Here is a 20,578-nt window from a genome sequence, read left to right on the forward strand (position 1 = left end):
TACAGTATGACACTTAGTTTTATGATTACACAACTAGCCGGGTTGCAGTACGAAATTATGTCGTACTGCAGTTCTACCGAGTAAGCTGGCATTATGGATTTTGAGGAAAGTAGCCAAAAATGGCTTAGCTGTAATTGTTGTGTGGCCACGAATGACATGGACACTGTCCCCTTCCAGTCCTGAGAATATTTTGATTGTCTCCACGGTCGGGCTTGCTAAATCTGGAAAGAACTTACGGGACCGAATTTGATAGTCACATAGGTCAGTGTAAAGTTCCACTGGGGCCCCTCCTAATACTGTAACAAATACCCTTTGATAAGCTCATAGGTGATGAGTAACGTAGAATACATGTCCCATTAGCCACGAGAGTCCTCTTGAAGCCGGAAACAGGCACGGCGAATGACTCATGAGGGAGTCATCCGATGCATACATGATGATAGTGGGATTGATATGTTTAGTCGGCAAAGGTGGAGAAGCGCGACGATGGGTCGATGTGGTCTATAAGAGCCTGTGCGACTACTAGCTTCACCTTCATTCTCCATAACACAAATCCAACCAAATCTGCCACCTTTCGATTTTGAACTATTTGAAATGTCAGCTCATAAGATTGTTCTTGTCACTGGAGCCACTGGGTTCCTTGGGAAGGTAGTTGTCGAGGAGCTCTTGCGGCTTCGTGAAGCCCATGATATCCAGCAAATCATCCTACTGATACGTAAGAAAGACCCATTGAATGCAAAGGCTCGTTTTGCTCAACAGATATCTTCATCTCCATGTTTCAGCCTTCTACCGAAGAATTGGGTTGAATGCGTCCAAGTTATGGAGGCTGACTTGGCAAGTTTCCAGTGCGGTCTGGGCGACAACGAATACAGTCAGGTCTGCGATGCTGTCACTCACATCATTCACACTGCTGCTTGCATCAAGTTCGATAGCGAGGTCTCAGATGCCATCTCTTCCAACATTGATAGTTCTCGTAATGTGCTATCACTTTCGAAGGATTGCGATAGACTTCAACGGCTTGTCGTCACGAGTACCGCTTACGTGACTCCACCTCAGGCAGGTCCCATCTATGAGAGCTTGGTCGACCTACCACGTCCGGCTAGCAGATTGATCAATGAGCTGAAGACCGGCGTCATTGGGAAACAGCAAGCTATAGCTGCCACTGGACATCCAAATATTTACAGTCTTTCAAAGTGCCTCGCCGAACATCTGATTTGCGAGACAAAGGGCTCACTTCCTGTCACTATTGTTCGACCGAGCATCATTTGCGCCGCGCTGGAGCACCCAATGCCTGGATGGATCGATAGTAAGGCAGCGTTTGGAGGCTTAGTTCTCGGCTTCGGCAGTGGTGTTCTTCGAGTCATCGACGGACGGCCAGATGCCAAGCTGGACATGGTGCCCGTCGATGTAGTCGCAGGGTGCCTTATCCGCGAGGCCTTCCGTATAAGCTGTGAAGACATTGAGAGGCCAAAAGTCCGTATTGTATTTTCGGTTTCAACAAAAGAGAGGTCTGTCACCTTAGGAGAAGCTTGCAGACTACTGGAACGATTCTTCAAAGGATCCTTCCAATACATTGGTCCTCAAGGGCACGCTTTACAATTCTACCAGTTCCTTCACCATTACTTTCCTCTCCATATGCATGCGGTCGCCAACCGTTTGCAGGGTAATATTATGGGGGAGAAAGCAGCGAAGAGGTCGTGGAGGATCGTAAGCGGTATGAACGCTGTCTTCAGCCCATATACCAACTACACGTACGATTTTCGACCACTAGAGCCGCCAGCTTCTTTCGACTCGGATGAATATATGAGAACTATTTGCAGTGGTGTTCAAAGGAACCTCATGCGGTCTAAGATCTAGGAGCACTGTTCAAGAGATTTGGATATAGTTTGCTGGGAAGTGGTGACAGTATCGATTCATCCAGCTCTTTAGTCTTCTTCAAAAGATTATTGAAGCAGTAACTGATCTGTTTCATATGTAAACAGGTCAGGTAAACACAACGTATACAATTTAAATACCTTTCTCTCAGTACTATCTTAGTCACAAATCATAAACTTTTGGTCTGGGTTACATTCCGGAACATCAAGACTTGCCACGCCACTATTTCCCTATAGGCATTGATTTACTTCTTATTCGCAGTTCCTCTTACGGCAAGTCCTTCATTATCGCTTGGACGTGTGATTTGGCCACTCAGTAATGCTATTCACGGGTTGAACACAAAGCGCATCAGTGTAACTAAGAAGTACGAAGTCCCGCGGCACAGACTTTGATATCGAATGTGGCTTTGAAAAAGGCCGGAATAAAAGCCTCTTCGATGTCACGACTTGTATTCAGCGAACCAGCATGCGTGTTGAAGGTCTTTTAGAGGAGAGATCACCGCGGCCTTCACGTAGGCGTCCTATACATAGCAATAAAGGAAATGACACGTCTATCCCAGCTCCCTCGATCATGTTCCTTCGGTTCATGAGAATTCCCCTGTTCACTTTAAGTGTAATCTATGCCTTGGAAGTCTGGATTACAACAATATAGTTGATGACAAACTTTGCCTGAAAGGGTCATATTTCGATAATAACGCATATCATGTTCGTGGTGTTGCTATAGTTAGTGCGATCAAAAGTATTCTCCGATACAGAGCGACTCTGACGTGAGTTTTTCCGTAGCTGTATTATTGCTGTGCAGTTTCTTTGATACTTCTGAAACGTCCTGGTTTCGAATACAGAAATAGAATTGTCTCGAGCCATAATTAGGCTATGCCCGAGATTATGAAGAAAGGCTAGGATTATTGCAGACATTGGCTCCATAACCGCCGCAAAGCAGTGAGCGTTGTTGTTCTCTGGCAAGTACATAGGTTCAAGGCCTCTGATTTTATCAAGATTCCCAACCCCTTGGTACCACAAATAGGTCGTAATACTGTACTGTAAAGTAACACAGGGGAGTCATTATTTTAAAACAGAAGTTCGTTGCTAGCTTCAGGTCTGACTCATAAACTCAACGCGGCCAGCCGGCACACCCCAAGCTGCATTAGTGTATAGGACAACTGTGAAGACCATGAGCAACATCTCAGGGGTGCTAAGAAGTTGATCCTTTTGTGGGACTTCAACAAGTTCAGCAATGAATGCCTTATCCTGTGTTGATGACGAAGTTGTCCATGTAGAGCAGGCTTTCAGCTTGCGGATAGTTTTGGCCGATGATTGTTCTTGTGATGGGTGCGTGAGCCTGCATCTTAACGAGTGTTTCTGATGATGTTGAGTTGGAGAGCTACGATGGGGGACTGGGGCAGCCATTCTATCCCTTAGGCAATGTATTTAGAGTTCTCTTTATGCGTCAGATGTGATCATCTTCAGATAGGCTTGTGAAGTTTATCTTGGGTAATTGCGTCGGGTAGCTGGCCCGTATTGAATTTAATAAGAGTGTTATTTTGACTTGATAGCAACCACATCTGATGGCTCACATCACACGAATGGCTTATCCACCTTGCTATTTTTGACTATGAGACTATCACTCACAAGGCATTCCATGGTGGGTTGAATGCAGGGATCAAATCAGTCGTTTGACAAGAAAAGAAGGCACTGTAAAAGCTGATGTAATCGGAAGGGAGATCAAGGGAACGGCTTCACAGTCGATCCATCGAATTCAGGCTTGGACCCTGTCCATTTCCGACTTGTGAATGGAAATTTACTAAGAAAATCACCTTCAGGTACGCTGCACAGCATTCAAATTGGTCGAGAAATACTAAATTAGAGAAAAGCTTGATCTGAGGAAAGTTTCGTGGGGGCACATATGTCGGTACCATTGGCACTGATAAGAGCTTCGGAGGACAATCAAAAGGCGGCGACTAAAGCTCCATTTGTGTAGTTGCGGACCTGCGCTTGATCGAGGTGATGATGATTAAAGACTCCTCTTGTTGGTGCGGGAGGCGCCATCTTGAAGATCTAGGGTTTTGTGGTTTGAGATCCTCTTCTATATGGCTCCTACTATCCAAATACCATAACCCGCAATACCTTAGCAAAGCAAATGAACTTATGATGGCACCGATTGAAAGCTCTGGAGAGAGACAATGTTGTGTTGTCTAGTCTACGGAAATTCGGCCCTACCCAAGCTGAGAGCGGGACTTCGATATTAATTCAAAGAAGAAAGGTAGCATGATCGTATCAAATGTTTCAGGTTCGATATTCGTATGGCAACTGGGGAAGAATTGGGAAAACAAGAACCAGGATGCTTCAGGGACTCATGCCCAAGTTGTGCAGGATTGAATTCGGCCCAAATGGCTTCTACCAAGCAAGGTGGTGGATGAATGGTAGCAGAGGGTACGACGAAACATCACTGAGGGGGAGTCACTGGTCTGAACTACATACCTGGACTTGCATGTGTCACATCCATTATGATAGAAGTAGCTTAAGCTCATCAATAACCTTCGTTCTAAACTTTTGATGTCTTTCATTGTACAGTACCTTCTCCTTTATGAGGATTAAGCGAATATATATGTTTAGTAATTAGCATATCAGAAGTCACACTCAAGTTTGAAGCTATACTATCTGTAGTTGATTTTAAATTAAATGTAATTTTGAAAACTGCCACTTGTGGTGGAGTACTGCAAGATTGCCGTGGCGGGAACAGTAGACTTTGTACTATCATTAAGCAACGCACTTGCCCGGGCACTCCACGGCGCATAGTGGATTGCAAACATGCTACAGCATATTGGTGCCCAACTCTATCCCATGGTCATCTCTAAGGCGGTCGATTACTTTTTGCTTAGAAATTTTCGATTCATTTCGAGTTTTTCTAGAGAGATAAATGGACAACATAGCTGCGAACATGGTAGCAGCCACGGTCATCCATGTGAGGACTAAGAATGTAACCCCGACAGTTGCAGAAATTTCAATAGACTTCTTGATACTGTTTATTTTGGAGACGCTCGTACGAGCTGCAACAGTCACAACTATACTCGCTGTTATGATAACCAGCCCTGAAGTGACAAATACGGACGCAGCAGTATAATTGACCCCCAAATGAGTTGGCATGATTGCTATAAAGAGACAAGCCACCAAGCCTATACCTGAAAGACTGATGGCAACCCCATATATCAATGCTAGTGCCAAATGTATTTTTCCAATGATGCTGACCGCACTTTCCACTTCCTTTAGCCAAAGTGTATCGCTGATAATGTTTTCAAGTGGCTCAAGGTCGATCGATATTAACTTATTTCCCAAGCCAGTACACTCAATGACTTTGAACTTAATGTCGGATGATCCTGAAGCAGAGGTAAAGTCTCCCTTGCAATGGTTCAGAACATGAATCGAGTACCAGTCAGGCATGTTGAAACGCTCAAGGGTGTTGCTAGTTAGGTTGAGAACAGAATCTCCAATTTGGCTTGAGAGATCGTCATCCTGCGAAGTCGCGCCGTTGAAAGCTAGCTGGCCGAGCTTGGGAAAATTGATCTGTGAGCCAGCGGATGTCAGACCGATAAAACTTCGTTTCTGTTTATTCAAGACATGCGACGGCAACTTACTCGAACTATGTAAGCTTCCTCCAAAACACCATGAGATTTTCCAGCAAAGAGGCTTAAGTTTGAGCAAATGAATGCCATCAAACCCATCAAACCCATCAAGGGTGGCAGGTATGTGGCCGGCTTCGTCGACATGGCTTACTACAAATGAGAGGAGTGGTTAGAAATCTGTTCGTGATGGCGTAATCCTGTACTGGATTTATGAGTATCTTGATAAAGAAAGTTGACTGATACAGTATTGTACAATAGAAATCGAAATCAGCTGTCTGTTTTCTACTCTCTTTGACTTATATATACCGCACAGACATTTTAGCCAGGGGCATATTGCTTACACAGTGACTTCTCACTTTTAATACAGTATCAACGTGCTCTTGCTGATAGCTTACATCCATAGTCAAAAAGCACCCCCATATACAGTACTAACCATCTTCTACAGCGTACAGAAACAGGTGTTACAATACTGTACAGTATAAGATTCATCGTTTGAGTATCATTCTTGGCTCACCGTAGGTTTCGGCTAGAAAGTAGAGTATGGGATAACCACAAAGACATGGGTTCGTTGATGCCGGGATGGTAAGGCATCAATATGCTGTTATTGCTGATTGATGACAGGGGTAAGTTCGCGCTAGATGCATACTGTGCATGGGATGAGGCTAGTCTATTGTATTTCAGGCCATTTGGCACAAAATTACAATGATGGATTACTGACGCTGCACCCGCACCTCACTGTATTACATAGCAGCAAAAGGTACGACAGCTATGGAAGTAATGGTTGCTACTCGTAGCGGAGGTGTCATGGGGCCAAGGAACTACACTGTAGTAGCTCTGGTGTCATACGAGATTATTGATTATCTGCATAAGCATCCCTCTACTAATAGAAGAAAGCTCCCGTTTGATTGGAAATTTCGTGACTACTCTTCTTTCCCTATTAGTAGCCGGGCTCTGCATTACGACCCCGTAAGCTGTCATGCATGATTACTTCACATTTCCGCTACTAGTAGCGATATGGATTACATCCGGAAGGAGTCACCTTTGATAGATCACCTGCTTCCTCTGTTAGCTTACAGGTGATGGCTTACAGAAGTAGTCTATGCCGGTCTCTTATTCACTACTAGTAGCTCTTGAGCTGTATAAGATTATTGATTACCCCTCCCCTCCCTTCCCAGGTGTAATGGGAGCTTATGACTACGCTACTTGTAGAAGAAGCTTGCAGGTGACTGCTTACCATTATACATTCTCTGCTAGTAGAGCAAAGTAATCCCTTCTGCGACTAGTAGAAGAAAGTTTTACTCCTGATTATCCCCACACAGCCCTTATCAGCTACCCTCTACTAGTAGTAGGCCTAAGCCAATTTGCTTATGGAGATAAGGTAAGGTAATCAATACAGTAAGCAGCTTTGAGTCCTTCGCTTGTGATGAAACACGCTGACAGTATTAGTAAGGCCCCTCGATCAAAATGACTGATAGGCCAGCAGCTACTCTCAAACCATCTACGATCAGCAATAGGTACTGTACAGTGATGGCCGAAATCAGAGGTCGCCCCAGCTTTCTACAAACAGTTTCTGAGCACGGATCACCTCCTAGTGGTAGCTATTATCAGCTTACTGTCATAAAAAAGAGCGTTTATGGCCCCAAGAAAGACAGCATATTCCCTCTTGTATTTTAGTACTTTATGCCGAGCGTCCAGAATAAGCCTTTCTGCCAATACAACTTCAATTTGCTATGCTGACAACGGACGACGAAAAGCATAGGTTTCTCCATTCTATAACAGCAACAGACGGCGGAGTCAATAGCAAAATGGCCATGCCAATAATAAAACCAATTCCAAGGTCGCTTGCAATATCACACATCCTTATCTTCTTATTATTCATGTATCCGTCCACTGATCCACCTCTGCCATAGAAATCTCTAATAATAACACTCTTCCTGACTGGCAGCCTACTGTATGGAAAACACATGTACAACATCTTATGTAATATTTTGGTAACTCAGCGAGTATTTATGTAAGATGTAGTGTTCTATATAATTCTGGAATCTACCCATTCCAACTCGGAGAATTGTTACACGTGTAGCTAGACCCACAGTGAGCTCTTATTCACGGCTTTCTGACAGCCTGGAATTATCAAAATTCGCCGGAGTTCTTCTCGTAGGCACTGGGTAGGTAATTTCCTGTTAACTGTTATCAGTATTTGGAATCGTCGGAATAAATTTGGTCTCACAAGTTCCGCGAGCGGCGTAGGGAACGAAGTGCTCTGTGACGAATTATACTCGTAGTGCTGGTACTTCCTCTTAAAGAGAACATAGACGTCTGTACCATACCGCGAATGCATCTGATCGCAACGCTTCATCAGTCGCCAAACCGCTCTTGAGAAGTTTTCCTTGGTTCTATCTCGTTTTGTGACGATAGTTTCTGGCTTTGATGCCATGGTGCATTAGGAGTCTTTGGTCTTAGGATGTAGTCGCTAGTAAAGTGCAGTTACAGTATCATCGGGTGGGGAAAACCTTTGATGCTCATCATTTGAGTTTTATGATATGTATTATACCGTTATTTCTGTAGTGAATGATGGTATTGTAATATTTTGGGGCTAACATGTAACATGAATAAGCTAGGCCATCTATGTCATCACCAATGTCTACCTTTGGATTTCAATCTATGCAAGTCAATTTCCGCCTTCTGGTGTCTCAGCTTCCTTTCTTGCTGTCTTATCTTTTTTTCAAGTTGATAAATGTAAAGCTTTTGGAGTTTGTGTTTCCTGTAGTTGCGCTTGCGCCTCAAATTGATGGCTGCCAGACAGTGTGATGGAACTTTCATTATCGCGCTTTTCTTTCTGGGACTTTCTTCGCAGCGGCTGTCTTCGTAGTAACGGTAAAGACGCCGAAAGAGGCTGATGTTCGTTACTGCATTTCCAAGGAAGGAAAACATGGGTAACGATCGTCACTGATGACTGATACAAGAACACAAGACGTTTGCACTACAATATAATTTTTATATATCATAATTAGACGTGACTTCAAAACAACCAAAGATGTAGGCGTGTTTATCAGAAGGTAGCGTAATACGTCTACTATCAAGCTAATAATAGAGCCTTCAACGCACTATGGTATTATTTATTTAGCAACTGTAAGCTATTTTTAGTCCGCCAATATTTAGTCGCCACTAAAATAGTAAGATTTGTGAACAGCTGAGGAGACGAACTAGGATATAGTATCATTTAATGCCATACATACATAACATACTTCTGCATGCGTTCACCAATGAGTATGATGTTTTGTGCCCGTAGAAGCAATAGTGACTGTACGGCTTTTTGCGCTAGGAAACATGGTTGGATCTCTTTAGTAGTACTGTATCTATGATTTGCTGTACATAGCACAAAACAACAATGGACCCTGGCCTTCAATATGCATGGTACTGTATCCACACCAAAGCACAGAAAAGTACTTCTAATTTAGCCCAATTTGCATATGATGAACTTTATCCTTTTGGCTTATCAATTTTGCTTTGTGCCGTAAAAGTGGATCGTTCTCGGAGTGTCTGACGTTCCTTCGGCCACCATAAGCGAGCACCACGTCCAATTAAGGATTACTGCACCACTCAGACGCTTACAATTACACGGTCAGCAACTTAGGATTCATAGAACAACATAAATACAGCGTTACGTAGTACCTCACTCTCACTTGTGGCTCTATATATTCACCTAAGAGACCAAGTCTACATCTATTCCATCTTTTCCTTCGCATAGACGACATCACGTCGTCTGAAATGACAGTAGCATCAGAGCGCCAGTTGGCGGATCAGCATGATCGGTTGAAGAATCTTGTCTTATGGTACAATGATGCCCCGGATTCGGACAACGTGGCTTCAGCTATTGCTATCAGGAAGTTTTACGGTAACCGTACAGATACGAAAGTGATATATATCCAAGAACCTCGTCAAGTGTTCTTTGGAACAAGACTTACGGAACGGGAAGAACAGCGGTGCCACCAATTGATAGAAACCCACTTCCCTGAACTAGGGAAGCCATTCAACGTCCTTCTTGGTGGTCTTCTCAAACGCAGTCACATCGACGATAACAAAAATATCTCCAGCGATGAGCGAACAACGGCAAGTTGACCTTCATGGTCAATACAAACTAATTTTAGCTAATTAGCAAACGTTTTAGCTTGAGAGGACACTACAGCCAGAGTTTGAAGTACCAGAAAGTTCGAAGCTACATGCGTTGCTTGCAGGTTGGGATCTGGCGACCTGTATGGCGCAGGCGTCTGCTGGCGACCCAATCCAAATATATTTGGATCTGGAGAGTCTGAAGACTTTGAAATCACCAGTAAATCTTCGCCTTCACAGGCAAGATGAATTATTTTCGCGCAACGAAAAGGAGATCAAAGAATTCGAGGACGCCATGTCCATACCCAATCCAGCCCATAGAACCCAGCACATCCAAGAATGGTATCGCGCATGTGCCAGTCGCGCAAAAAGGAGGCCAGAAAATCAAGATAACGCTGTTTATGCTCTTGACATAGACTGTCTCTGTGACAGGATCAAAAAGGCTAAAGAAGTACGTCTTTTCGGCGGCGCCTCACTTGACTTTCTTCGCCGCCTCATTCTCAAAGGTGTGGCTCATAAAATTAGGTGCCATCTTCAGGTGGTAAGTCGAACTGAACGTCATTCCTGGAGTGCATTATACCTAATTTTCAAGGCAGGGAACGTACAACCTCTCCTCAAATCTATTCCCATATCAATTCAACATCGCTCTCAATCCTGATGCGGCTGAATATGTGTTTGGACATTATGAAGACTTTGAAGAGTTTACTGTTGTAGCATCTCGAACAGCCCAGAGTGTCAAGTATCGGCTCCTGAGCCTCGATCCTAATTTTTCCCTCCTTGGGAAGAGGATAATGGGGTATAATATGGGTAAGACTCCTTTGGAAATTGCAAAAGGAGAAGCAACACTGGATTCGGAGTCATTCCAGCATAAGCTAGGAATGCCAGATCTGACCATGATCATCATTCATCTCCGACCTGATCTGATTAAATGCAGGATCAAATTTGTCGGAATTCCTGATCGATCTGACGGAATGATATACAAGCGCAAAAGGTCAGGAGTCAAGTCATATGAAATGAAGGAAAAGTCAAGTCTGGATATGGATTTGCCGGATATTTTTGCCGTCCTGGCAGCAGAGAGGAGGACTAGAGTCGCATTTGCGCGCTTTGAACGGTACTGCTCAGGGCTACTTGGACGTTTCATTTAGTATCGGTAGATCGTTCATGCTGCATAGAATCATGATACTTCAGTATAGCGCTTCATTGAACCTCGCTAATTGGACCCGAAACTGAATTAGTTCCTATAAGGACATACTAGATACATATGGCATATGCTATACACTTCGACTACGAGGGAGATGCCTTATTCTGTACTTTTTGGCTCGTAGATTTCGTTTCCTTGAACTTTCCGAAAAGCACTTCACAAAAGAATGAACCAGCCTGAACGACAAGCGTTAAATAGGAGCATGCACTTCTATTCTGCCGTTCTCTATCGCTACTTCTATCTGTTCTGTAGCCATAGTATGTTTCCATGATGGCGCTTGAGTTTACACATTGGAGCCAGAAATAGAATGCATAGTTGTCTATTCCGGGTGCTGTCATATGATAATACCAACAACGCTGGTTTATCCATATTTCCTATTTTGGGTCCAAGACTGAGTGGCTATTAATATCGTCTTAAATCAACCTATTTTTAGCAATATGCCTCAATAGTACATAACAAGTTATGAAAAGAGTGACTGTAAGACTCGTCCAATACAAAAGGACGACGTAGTAGAGGTCACGAAACTTTCGAATTTCTCATAAGCTACATCTAATCTGAGTCTTGGTCGTTGTAGCCTAATTCGTTATGGTCAAGCCCACTACTTACAACACTGTTCCCAGTGTCCCACTCAACAACCCCGGCGCTGTACCATTGGATCTCGCGAAACAATTACTACAAGAAACAGGGTATATTCATGACGGCGAAACAGGGTGTGGACACTTCTTACTCGACTATCAAACCCAGTCATTATTTCCTCGCTGCATCAGGGAAGATTCTGGTCCATCTGCCTCTCATAATAGAGAGAAAGCGAGCAAGGTCATTGCGAAACTCAAAAAATATAACATCGGGCCAGGCTATTCCGTGTCTACGAGTCGGAATTACGAAAAATTCCAGAGATTTCGGAATGGCAATATCATCCCTTCAGGGATTAAGATGTTGGTTTGTATTCCGAGTCCCCTCAGCATAGCATCAGCTTTCCACAAATCTCAGTATCTTTCCGATATAGCAACAATCTACAGAAATGGATTACTTCAAGACTTGGAAAAACTATCTGCATACATGATAGAACAGACAGGACTTGAGCATATTGCCATACAAATTGATATTGGTAGGGAATTACCGTTGGCATCGTCGCTTAGCCAGTATTCCCAAGTATTTAAGAAACAAGATATGATGGAAACAATAGTTGAAATGGTTTGCAAGATCGATCCTAGCATAGAAGTTGGACTACATTTCGCTCTCGACCAGCTCGATAGCTCCATTGCGACCTCTTTATTGGAGACATCAATAGACACCGTGCTCCATGTTCTGCATAATACCCCGGATCGGATTAAATGGCTTCAATTTCCTTTGACTGGCACTGGTTCGGTAAACTTATGGGAAGAATTGTCCCGTAATTATGAAATTATCTCAGCTTTAGAGAAACAAAACGTGCAGTTGCGCTTTACACAGGTGCATCCCAACCAGGCTCAACTCGCTATCAATCACCTTGAAAAATGTGGATTTGAGCTTCTTCAGGGAAAACTCGAAGTTGAAAATAAAAATGCCGATCTAAAGGGAGAACAAGTTCAACTATGTTTACAACGCATGCAACATTACGAGAATGAAAAAGCCTACGACCTCAATAACCGCAGGTTTAGCTAGCGAAACCTCCTTCTCAATTTTCAAGTTCTACTCACCGACTGAATTGGAAGATAGAGACAGCAGCAGAGTTGCCCGTAAGTCTGTAAGCAAGTGCAACTAAACCGGTCCGCGTTGCGACGGAACTCATAACATATTGAGTGCCTTGAGCATAGTCAGACATAGACGTGTGAAGCATGTCTTGAAACGGCGGGGCGAGTGGTATAGTAGACGTTTCGAATTAGGGCTCCTCATATTCTTAGATAGACGAAATATGAAACAGCTTATGATTAGGATACTGACTCGTTAGAAAAAAAGCTTTTTACAGACCGTAATAGACAGACTGATAGGTCCTGAGTATGCAATACCTATCATTCCACCAGTATTAGTATCGGCAATTGATTATACTAGCTCAGGTATGGCATAGTGGTCACGTGTACGAAAGGAGCATCACCAGCTCTATCCAACTCTTTATTGATGTCGCGATAGTCATGTTGTCCAGATAATTCAGCCAGACCCCTAGAGCCTATTTCCTTCAGTTGATCCAGTGTGTTAGGCAGTTGATTGAAAGCTTCCGGGGAGTTGTGATGATAGTGATGGTGTTCTACTATAAATGGACGATTTGGATCTGCGAGTAGCCTTTTGACGTTTGCGCAATTGGGCCTAGAACAGATGGAGTCGGTGAAGGTTATGTTGTAGGTTGGCTGTCGCCGCCGAGAACGGGGCGCTTTGCAAACCACACACACGTTCTCAGCTTCGAGGACGCGATGTTTGCGCTCGAGATTTGACCTTTTTGAGATTTGGGGGCGTTGCGGCAACCTGGATATACATAAGTGATCGATAACTGCCAGAAAGCATGATCAGGTATCTACCTTTTATGCCGCGATATAAAAGATCCCATAAGTTCTTAAAACCCCCAATAATGATTTGTCTTGAATCAATACACTGCTTTGCGGAAAGCGACCAGAAGGCACCACTGTGTATCCGTCTTGATAACCAGTGACCAGGAGAAGTAGAGAACATTAATGCCGGGCTTGCTTCAATACATTATATGTACGGTACTGTGCGACTTGTCGAAAATGCAGATGGTTGGGTATGTTGTGAAACACACAGTAGCTCACCTTGGGTCATACACTAGCCTTTGTCTGCTGATGTTCAGATAGTGGGGGATTTATTTTGCGTCAGCAAGGTGAGGCTTATCCTGGACAGGATTGGGTTGGCGGGAAGATGACAGTTGTCTTGCGTAATCAACCCCTGGAAATGTCCATTCTTGGGCATTTCTGACAAATTATTGATATGCGAGACTGTTTGCCCTCCGCCGGCCCCACTTCAGGCTCGTGGGGTGGGGAGAGATGACGAAAAGCAGGTATTACATGTAAGCGTCAGCGACCAGTGCCCCTTCCGCTAGACCTAGCCGTTGTCGTGATAAACAGTACAGTACTGTATTGTATTACATATTATGTAGCAATGGACAGATACTGTACCGTATGTACCACTGTTCTGTATTATGCTGTAATTTCGTCTGTTGAAGTCAGCCTGCTTACAGTTATGTTGCATAGCCACTTACGATACATATAAAATATTCATTTCGTGACTTTATTATGTACAGTATTGTACAGTACATAACTTAGAAGAACAACGAAAAAAAATCGCCAACTATACGCGCAGACTATAAAACATGCATCGTCCGTCTTCTACAAAGGTCTCTGACAAAATGTTGTTCAAGAATAAAGCTTGGGTTGAGAAAATGAAGGAAGCTCAAATGAGACCTGGTCTTCTCGGGGTAAAGAAAGGCTGGTATTACGCTCTTATTATTGTTGCGGAAGGCCCGATAGATCCAGAGACTCAAAAGCTTTTCTTCGAATCGTTACAGGATTTCGTACATGACGAGGAAAAAGAAGAGGTAGTGTTTAAGAGGTCTTCAATTGTCTTGAATATCTCAGCCCTTTACCAGCCTGAAGCAATTGAATTAGACGACTTGACTAAATTATTCGATACGCCTAAAAGCCTCCGAAGATCTAAAGAACTTCAAACCTGTGTTCGTTATTTTGGGGAGAGGAAAGTTGTTAAATTCAAGAGCAAGAAGATCATAAGCCGCTGTGACGGTCCCAATCGAGCATTAGATGATATCAAACAAGCATTCATACTTGATCTAGAGTTGGAGAAAGGACATGTTGTCCCTCAGTATTTTTCGGCGCCTGGATTTCCAGGGGGGGTTCGTGTCGGACATTCTCTTCAACCCCACACAGCATAGCATGGTCAAGCTCCAGCTGGAAGTTCATCAGAATGATTGTCATACAAATAGGTAGAATTAAGGACTAAAACTTTGGCTGTCTTTTTACCTTTTCTTTCTTAAAATCACACTTTGCACTTTACAAGTAATAAGGCTTACCTAGACCATGGCCGCTGGCTATGGGCTTGCGCCCTGACGCGGCACTGACTCACTGAGCATTATGGCCTATTAATGACAGAGTCAAAGTGAGATGCATCACCATAATTGAGATCTATTAAATAATGCGACAGACATCGGCCATTGTTCTTCTACAGTTTTCGGCCAAACATGAAAGTCCCATACATTGCTCCAATATCAGCCTTTGTAACCGGGACCTTCCTTGAGCCCCAGTCTTCAGCACCCAGCTTCCACCAGCGGGCACCACTTTCAACCGCAGATCCTTCCGCACTCATTCGAGCTAACCAGTAACGATTACCAAACTCTTTAGGGGTCCATCCTATATGCTCAAAGTTCTTCTTGCCCTTGATTACTTGCTTATATGCGCGTTCGTTGAGCTCGATGACCTGCAGTGGAGCAGAGGTAGGCCTGAGAAGTATATTGGCACTGCCAATAAGGATATCTAAGTCAGAGAGGTCAAGGTATCGAATACTGTGAGGTTGAAAGTCTCGAGATTGATGTAAGAGATTGCTAATATCGCGCAGATTGAAGCCTTTACCAATAGCGAGCTCTTCCAAATGCTGGACCAAAGGAGTAAGTAGAGGAAGCTGGGAAGAGTCCATTCTGCTTCCGTTGAGGCTCAGCGATCGGAGGGTGAGTGTTAGTTGAGCAATAATCGTGTCTATGTCCGCCAACATGAAGCGATTGCCGGCATTGGTAGCCAGGCTCAAGACAGTGATGGTCTTGGTAATCGCTGAATGAGTGGTGATAAATCTCACCACCACCTGAGAGGTCAACTTTCGGCACTTGGCCAAGTTCAGATGAGTGAGCCTTGCCGTCTTAGGTAAGCTCTGGAGCGCTTTATCAGTCACTCTGGTTTCAGCGAGATCGAGGTGGGTGACCCTTTCGAGTCGAGGCAGGATAGCTTCGAATACGGAACCTGGCAAATTCAGACACTTATGGAACGAAATGCGAGCAAGTGTCAAGGATTTGGGCCACGGTGCCTCAAGTACATTAGAAAACGAGCTTTTGAATAACGCAGAGGAGCAGCCGCAAAAGTCGATAGCCTGGAGTCTGGGCATATCGAAAAAAAGCTTCTTAATCACATCGGGTCCAAGATCCTCATCGATATACTCTTGAGCCAGGAACTCTTGTAAGTCTACAGTCAGCTCGAGACAGTTTAGAAGCGTCTGAGAAGTCAAATTTCGAGTCTGGGCTCTCTCGTTCGCAGTGGAGAAGATGGTAGAGGGGTTGAAATGACTAAAGTCGAGCCGCCGGACGATTGAGGCGAGGGTCGGATACACAGATATGGTCGCGAGGAACTTTCCAAAGATTCGAGAATGAGGAATCGTGATGTGACGGTACAAGGTTTTCAGTGTTGCAGCATGGATATATCGCGAAGTCAGAAGTAGGGCCACGAGGTTGGCGTTTCGCTGCATGACGCAAAACGGCGGTCCCTCAACAACAAGAAGGTCGATAATTGCACCTGTGATTTTCTTGTTAGTGCATACTATGTGTATCCTATAGTCGGGACTGAAGCTCAGTAGCTCGTATGACTGAGATAGGCTTTCAAGTCCCTAATGATATAACTACCCATGATTTCGCTAGGGAGTCTCTCAAGAGGAGAAGTTCTGATCTCACGGCTTGCGCGCCACGACATACTTCTCTTCAAATAGATCAACACTATACGATACTAAATTTCATTTGCAGTAGTGTTGCCAAGCGAAAGACGTGAACGATTGAGTATCCAAAACGTGAACATGAGCACAGCGCATTGCTTCTAAGGTCTAGATTTGACTTTTCAATCATCAGCCAAACAAAAACTATATTCTTCTGTGAGCTTACTTCATACGCCCACCGAGCTCATCGATATTGAATAATTGAGTCAACAATCTTATATGCTTATACATACTATTTTGGCTGTTGAATCATTCCCTCTGGCATAGCGCTATCTGTAAGCTGGAAGCTTCCAATAAGATATTTACCATATTCTTACATATGGCACGCGGTACAGCACATACTATAACATTACGCAAGAAGATTTCAGCAATTTAAAGCCCAGGAGAATCGAATTGATTATGCACAATAGAGGTGATTACGGTTTTCAGACGCAAGTCCGTAAACAATCGCGTTGGTTGATCGGTTCACATCGCGCGCCACTTGGTCCGTGTATAGTACATGCATATATGCCGCTGTTTAAATTTTTAGTAAGCTTGAACCCCAGTCCTTTGACACGTCAATGCCTCGAGGAAACTGGACCGCGCCTTTCGTGAGCTCCTTGACTTTTGCTTCCAAGTCATCCCACTCATTCTTCTGCCACGCCGTCTGATTCCACTTGTACTTCCACTCGTTCTGTTTAGTTATGGACTCATAGTTCCAAACAGCCAAGAGACACAACTGCATGCAGTAAAAGAACTCCTTGCCTTTGTCCTCACTGCATGGAACCCCATGGCCGAACTTGATTGGTACGTGTATAGGCTTGAATAGAGTGGTATTATAACGCTCAAAGAAGCCTCTTATCTCATGGCCATCTGTTTCTCGGCCGTAGACGTTTAGCATGATCGGTATAGTGTGCTGATTTTTATCCATAATCCTTTTGTCAAGGACAGCATCAAGCTCCACTCCCTCGTATTGTCGAATGAGATAGAAAATGTTACCAATCTGTTGGGCGTAGCGCACACCTGGTGTTTTGTCGAGATCTAGGTGTATATATGGCTCGCCTCTGATTTCGACTTCTTTTTCTATGTGATCACAAAATTCTTGCTGATTTACGATCGCCAAGTGGCAATACACACTTTCAAATTCAAGCTGGCCTTTGATCTCGAAAATCTAATATCTGAGTCAGAGCAGAAAGGATAAAGGGGCTCAAGGATACTCACAGTCCCGTGGCAAAACAGGTTCCTTTCTTGTTGGCCATTCTGGTTGATCGTGGACTGAGGTGATTGACCTGCACTGCCGGACAACACTGTATCTGCATTCAACACGGTTTGTTGATTAGCACTTGTGGTCATGGTGAGTTTTTGGCCATCAGATTCCACCCCGATTTTCATATCTTCAATTTGGTATACATGCTGAGTTGGTGTGGATGAATGATCGGCACCAGATCTCTTAAGACTTTGGTGACTGCCTATCTCCAATTTGAAATGATGTCCATCATAGGTGACTTTGGCCAATTTATCTCCAAAGTAGTATTTATGGTTGACAGGAGTAGCTGAGCTACGGGATCCTACAGTTGAAGAGCCTGTGGGATTATGATCAACAACCAATGGGAATTTGGAATTTTGCGTCAGTGTTGCAACGCTGCCGTCATGATCATTCATTGTTGTGTCGCTGACCGGACTAATGGGGCTATTGCTTTGATCAAGGTGAGAAGAACGGGCTTTGCTTTGGAACCAAAGATCAGAGTGAAATTCTCTGTTTTGTCGTAATACATTTAGTGGTGGTGGCACGACATTAGAATCCCCGTTTGGCAAGGGCGGTAGATTGCGTCTTCCTGCCTCCTGAAGATCGCCATGGACCCGCATTTGCTCCTGTCTCTGTCGGACACGTCGTTGGTCGGCATCATTCGGATTCGTTGCTTTTCTCTTAGTTTGGTTAAGTATCGACGGCATAGTAAATTCCAGACTTGTTCCTGATGTGTGTGCCTAAGCTAATGGGATTCCTGAGACGCTATCAGGAATGAGGCTATTTATGCATTTTGTGTGCGACGTCCAAAAAGCTACAAGGCATGGAATAAAAACACTGACTTTAGTATAGGCACTGTTTTAGAACGTAGAATGGCTTTACTGAACCTCTGCAAGAGTGCAAGATAAAATTAGAACTATTAATCGTCTAGTTTGGATCAAAATAACTTTATTTTTCTTTGCCATAAGATAGAGTCCAATCGAACAAGGTGCCCCGTCTAAAAACATCTAAACATAGAAACAAAAAGAAATACCAAAATAGTACGCACCCTAAATTTAGAAGATGTTGCATTGTACCTCTCGCACATACTCTCTCTTGCGGCTACTGATATGTCCTACAATTTCTTCAAGAATGAAAGGTCCATTCACCCGGCCGATGCATCAAAACCCGCGTGATCGCGCTGTCACATCTTTAGGGTAGTTGACTAGCTGCGCCTATCTCTACTTCCGTACACTATGAGCTCATTCCCACTATTCTCAAGACTGCCTCCTGAACTTCGTCTAGAGGTCTGGAAATTGGCAGCAAGCACCCCTCGGGTCATCCACCTTGATGTATCAGACGGCGAGTTCGGCAACATCTTCACAACAATGCCCCCACATCCCCTACTCCAAACATGTTATGATAGCCGCCGCGCCTTCCTAGAAAAGAATAGAGACGTGGTTCCTTCCGGTCAAGGCGAACCCCAGAAAGGAGCTCATAAACCGAACCTGGCCACCAACTTCGAACGCGACCTGTTCCTGATCAGAGGCAACGATGATTGGCCAATGCAATTGTTCCCCAGAAGACACTTCATATATCAGTTAAGAAAGATTGCCGTAGACCTGGGGTCCGCATCTCACATGAGTTCCCTGTTGTGGAGATTCTTCCAGTGGCAAGAACTCTGGATCTTTCTCGGGCAGGTACCGGATCACTTCTGTCCTAGCCCAGTCTCGAAGTTCCGAAGGCACTGCCCTTTGCATCATTGTGAGGTGTTTCCAAAAGTCTATCATCCATCGGGCCAACAGAGGCAGTCCGGGTTACCCTGCCCCGCCTGTGAATGGGCAGACAGCTTATATGATCACAGTGTTCCGTACCCGAGATACTGGGGAAATGTACGGGTTACGGTCGATTCATCGCTGCCAAGATATCCCAGTGTAGGTGACATCTTGAAAGCCGAGAACCCTGTCTTGCGCTGCATCCGCGTGTGCGAAGATGTACCCGATAAAGAGGGCACAACAAGTTATAGCGTTATGGGATGCCATGATACCTTATCCGCCGCTGCCGCTGCATGTCTCGTGGGGAACCGCCATAGCTGTTGCCATTAAGAAGTGAATCACGTCGGGTTTTATGGCCTGCAAAAAGATGAGCAGGCGAACGGGAAAGTGGAGAGAGGCCAATGATTAGGGTAAGAAAACCGCCCCGCTATTCTAATTCCGTGTTTTGGTCCCAATCCCGCCGTAAGCTGTGTCATGTACGTACAGTACGGTGCAATCAGATAGATTTTTGTTCAATTACTTGTCTTGTGATGACCTAGTTAATACCAATCAGCCTTTTTCTGTGAATCCCATCATTGACGTAGCGTGCTTTTCCGTAAGCGACTCTTGCCAGATGCAGAGAGTAACAAAGTTAGAATTGTAAAAGCTTTCATTCCTATACTGTACTGGATGAATCCGACACAGGTGGGACGCATTCGGGTCACCTGGTAATTGAGGGTTGTTGACATAGTAATCAGACGCTATGCGACGACTTTTATTTAGAAGCTCAGAACCATACACGAGTACTAGCTTTTGGTATCAAAACGTCAAGATCAGCCATCGGATTTTCATGATACTGTATCTTCGATGGATGGTCTAACTTAACAACCGTTCACCAGCTATCTCAATCAGAAGCTTTGCGGAGCCAAAATGTGACCACAGGTATGTCTACGGACTGCAAAACGAACCCAACAAAAAAACTCACTATAACTAGTTTTGTAGCCACTTCCTTATCCACCTGGCCCTCCTCGACTGCTACAATATTACTTGTACCTCTCAAGGGTCAAGTCTCCCCTGGAGTCATGAAATTTATTCTGCGAGAAAAAAAAAAGATCTCAAAGCTCTCAACA

At 44.2% G+C, this 20,578-nt stretch overlaps 7 protein-coding genes across 7 annotated transcripts; 3 read left to right on the forward strand and 4 right to left on the reverse strand.

Annotated features, from left to right (window-relative positions):
* Positions 1 to 591: 591 nt before the first annotated feature.
* FPRO_13667 (uncharacterized protein) lies at positions 592 to 1,854 on the forward strand (the record flags this gene model as incomplete). The annotated part of the gene is made up of 1 exon (XM_031218610.1): positions 592 to 1,854. The coding sequence occupies one exon, from the start codon at positions 592 to 594 to the stop codon at positions 1,852 to 1,854; it is 1,263 nt and encodes a 420-aa protein (XP_031084451.1).
* A 2,828-nt stretch (positions 1,855 to 4,682) lies between these two features.
* Positions 4,683 to 5,635, reverse strand: FPRO_13668 (uncharacterized protein; the record flags this gene model as incomplete). Its single annotated transcript, XM_031218611.1, has 2 exons — positions 4,683 to 5,471; positions 5,504 to 5,635. 2 exons carry the CDS (start codon positions 5,633 to 5,635, stop codon positions 4,683 to 4,685), a joined length of 921 nt encoding a protein of 306 aa, XP_031084452.1.
* A 1,955-nt stretch (positions 5,636 to 7,590) lies between these two features.
* FPRO_13669 (uncharacterized protein) lies at positions 7,591 to 7,925 on the reverse strand (the record flags this gene model as incomplete). Its single annotated transcript, XM_031218612.1, has 2 exons — positions 7,591 to 7,668; positions 7,719 to 7,925. The coding sequence occupies 2 exons, from the start codon at positions 7,923 to 7,925 to the stop codon at positions 7,591 to 7,593; spliced, it is 285 nt and encodes a 94-aa protein (XP_031084453.1).
* A 1,662-nt stretch (positions 7,926 to 9,587) lies between these two features.
* Positions 9,588 to 10,746, forward strand: FPRO_13670 (uncharacterized protein; the record flags this gene model as incomplete). The annotated part of the gene is made up of 3 exons (XM_031218613.1): positions 9,588 to 9,605; positions 9,660 to 10,142; positions 10,198 to 10,746. The coding sequence occupies 3 exons, from the start codon at positions 9,588 to 9,590 to the stop codon at positions 10,744 to 10,746; spliced, it is 1,050 nt and encodes a 349-aa protein (XP_031084454.1).
* A 4,217-nt stretch (positions 10,747 to 14,963) lies between these two features.
* Positions 14,964 to 16,250, reverse strand: FPRO_13671 (uncharacterized protein; the record flags this gene model as incomplete). The annotated part of the gene is made up of 1 exon (XM_031218614.1): positions 14,964 to 16,250. One exon carries the CDS (start codon positions 16,248 to 16,250, stop codon positions 14,964 to 14,966), a length of 1,287 nt encoding a protein of 428 aa, XP_031084455.1.
* Positions 16,251 to 17,007: 757 nt separating this feature from the next.
* On the reverse strand, positions 17,008 to 18,422 carry FPRO_13672 (uncharacterized protein; the record flags this gene model as incomplete). Its single annotated transcript, XM_031218616.1, has 2 exons — positions 17,008 to 17,640; positions 17,691 to 18,422. The coding sequence occupies 2 exons, from the start codon at positions 18,420 to 18,422 to the stop codon at positions 17,008 to 17,010; spliced, it is 1,365 nt and encodes a 454-aa protein (XP_031084456.1).
* A 528-nt stretch (positions 18,423 to 18,950) lies between these two features.
* On the forward strand, positions 18,951 to 19,799 carry FPRO_13673 (uncharacterized protein; the record flags this gene model as incomplete). The annotated part of the gene is made up of 1 exon (XM_031218617.1): positions 18,951 to 19,799. The coding sequence occupies one exon, from the start codon at positions 18,951 to 18,953 to the stop codon at positions 19,797 to 19,799; it is 849 nt and encodes a 282-aa protein (XP_031084457.1).
* Positions 19,800 to 20,578: the final 779 nt, after the last annotated feature.

The sequence above is a fragment of the Fusarium proliferatum genome, assembly GCF_900067095.1.
Source record: "Fusarium proliferatum ET1 genome assembly, contig: FPRO_scaffold008, whole genome shotgun sequence".
Taxonomy (NCBI): Eukaryota; Fungi; Ascomycota; class Sordariomycetes; order Hypocreales; family Nectriaceae; genus Fusarium; species Fusarium proliferatum.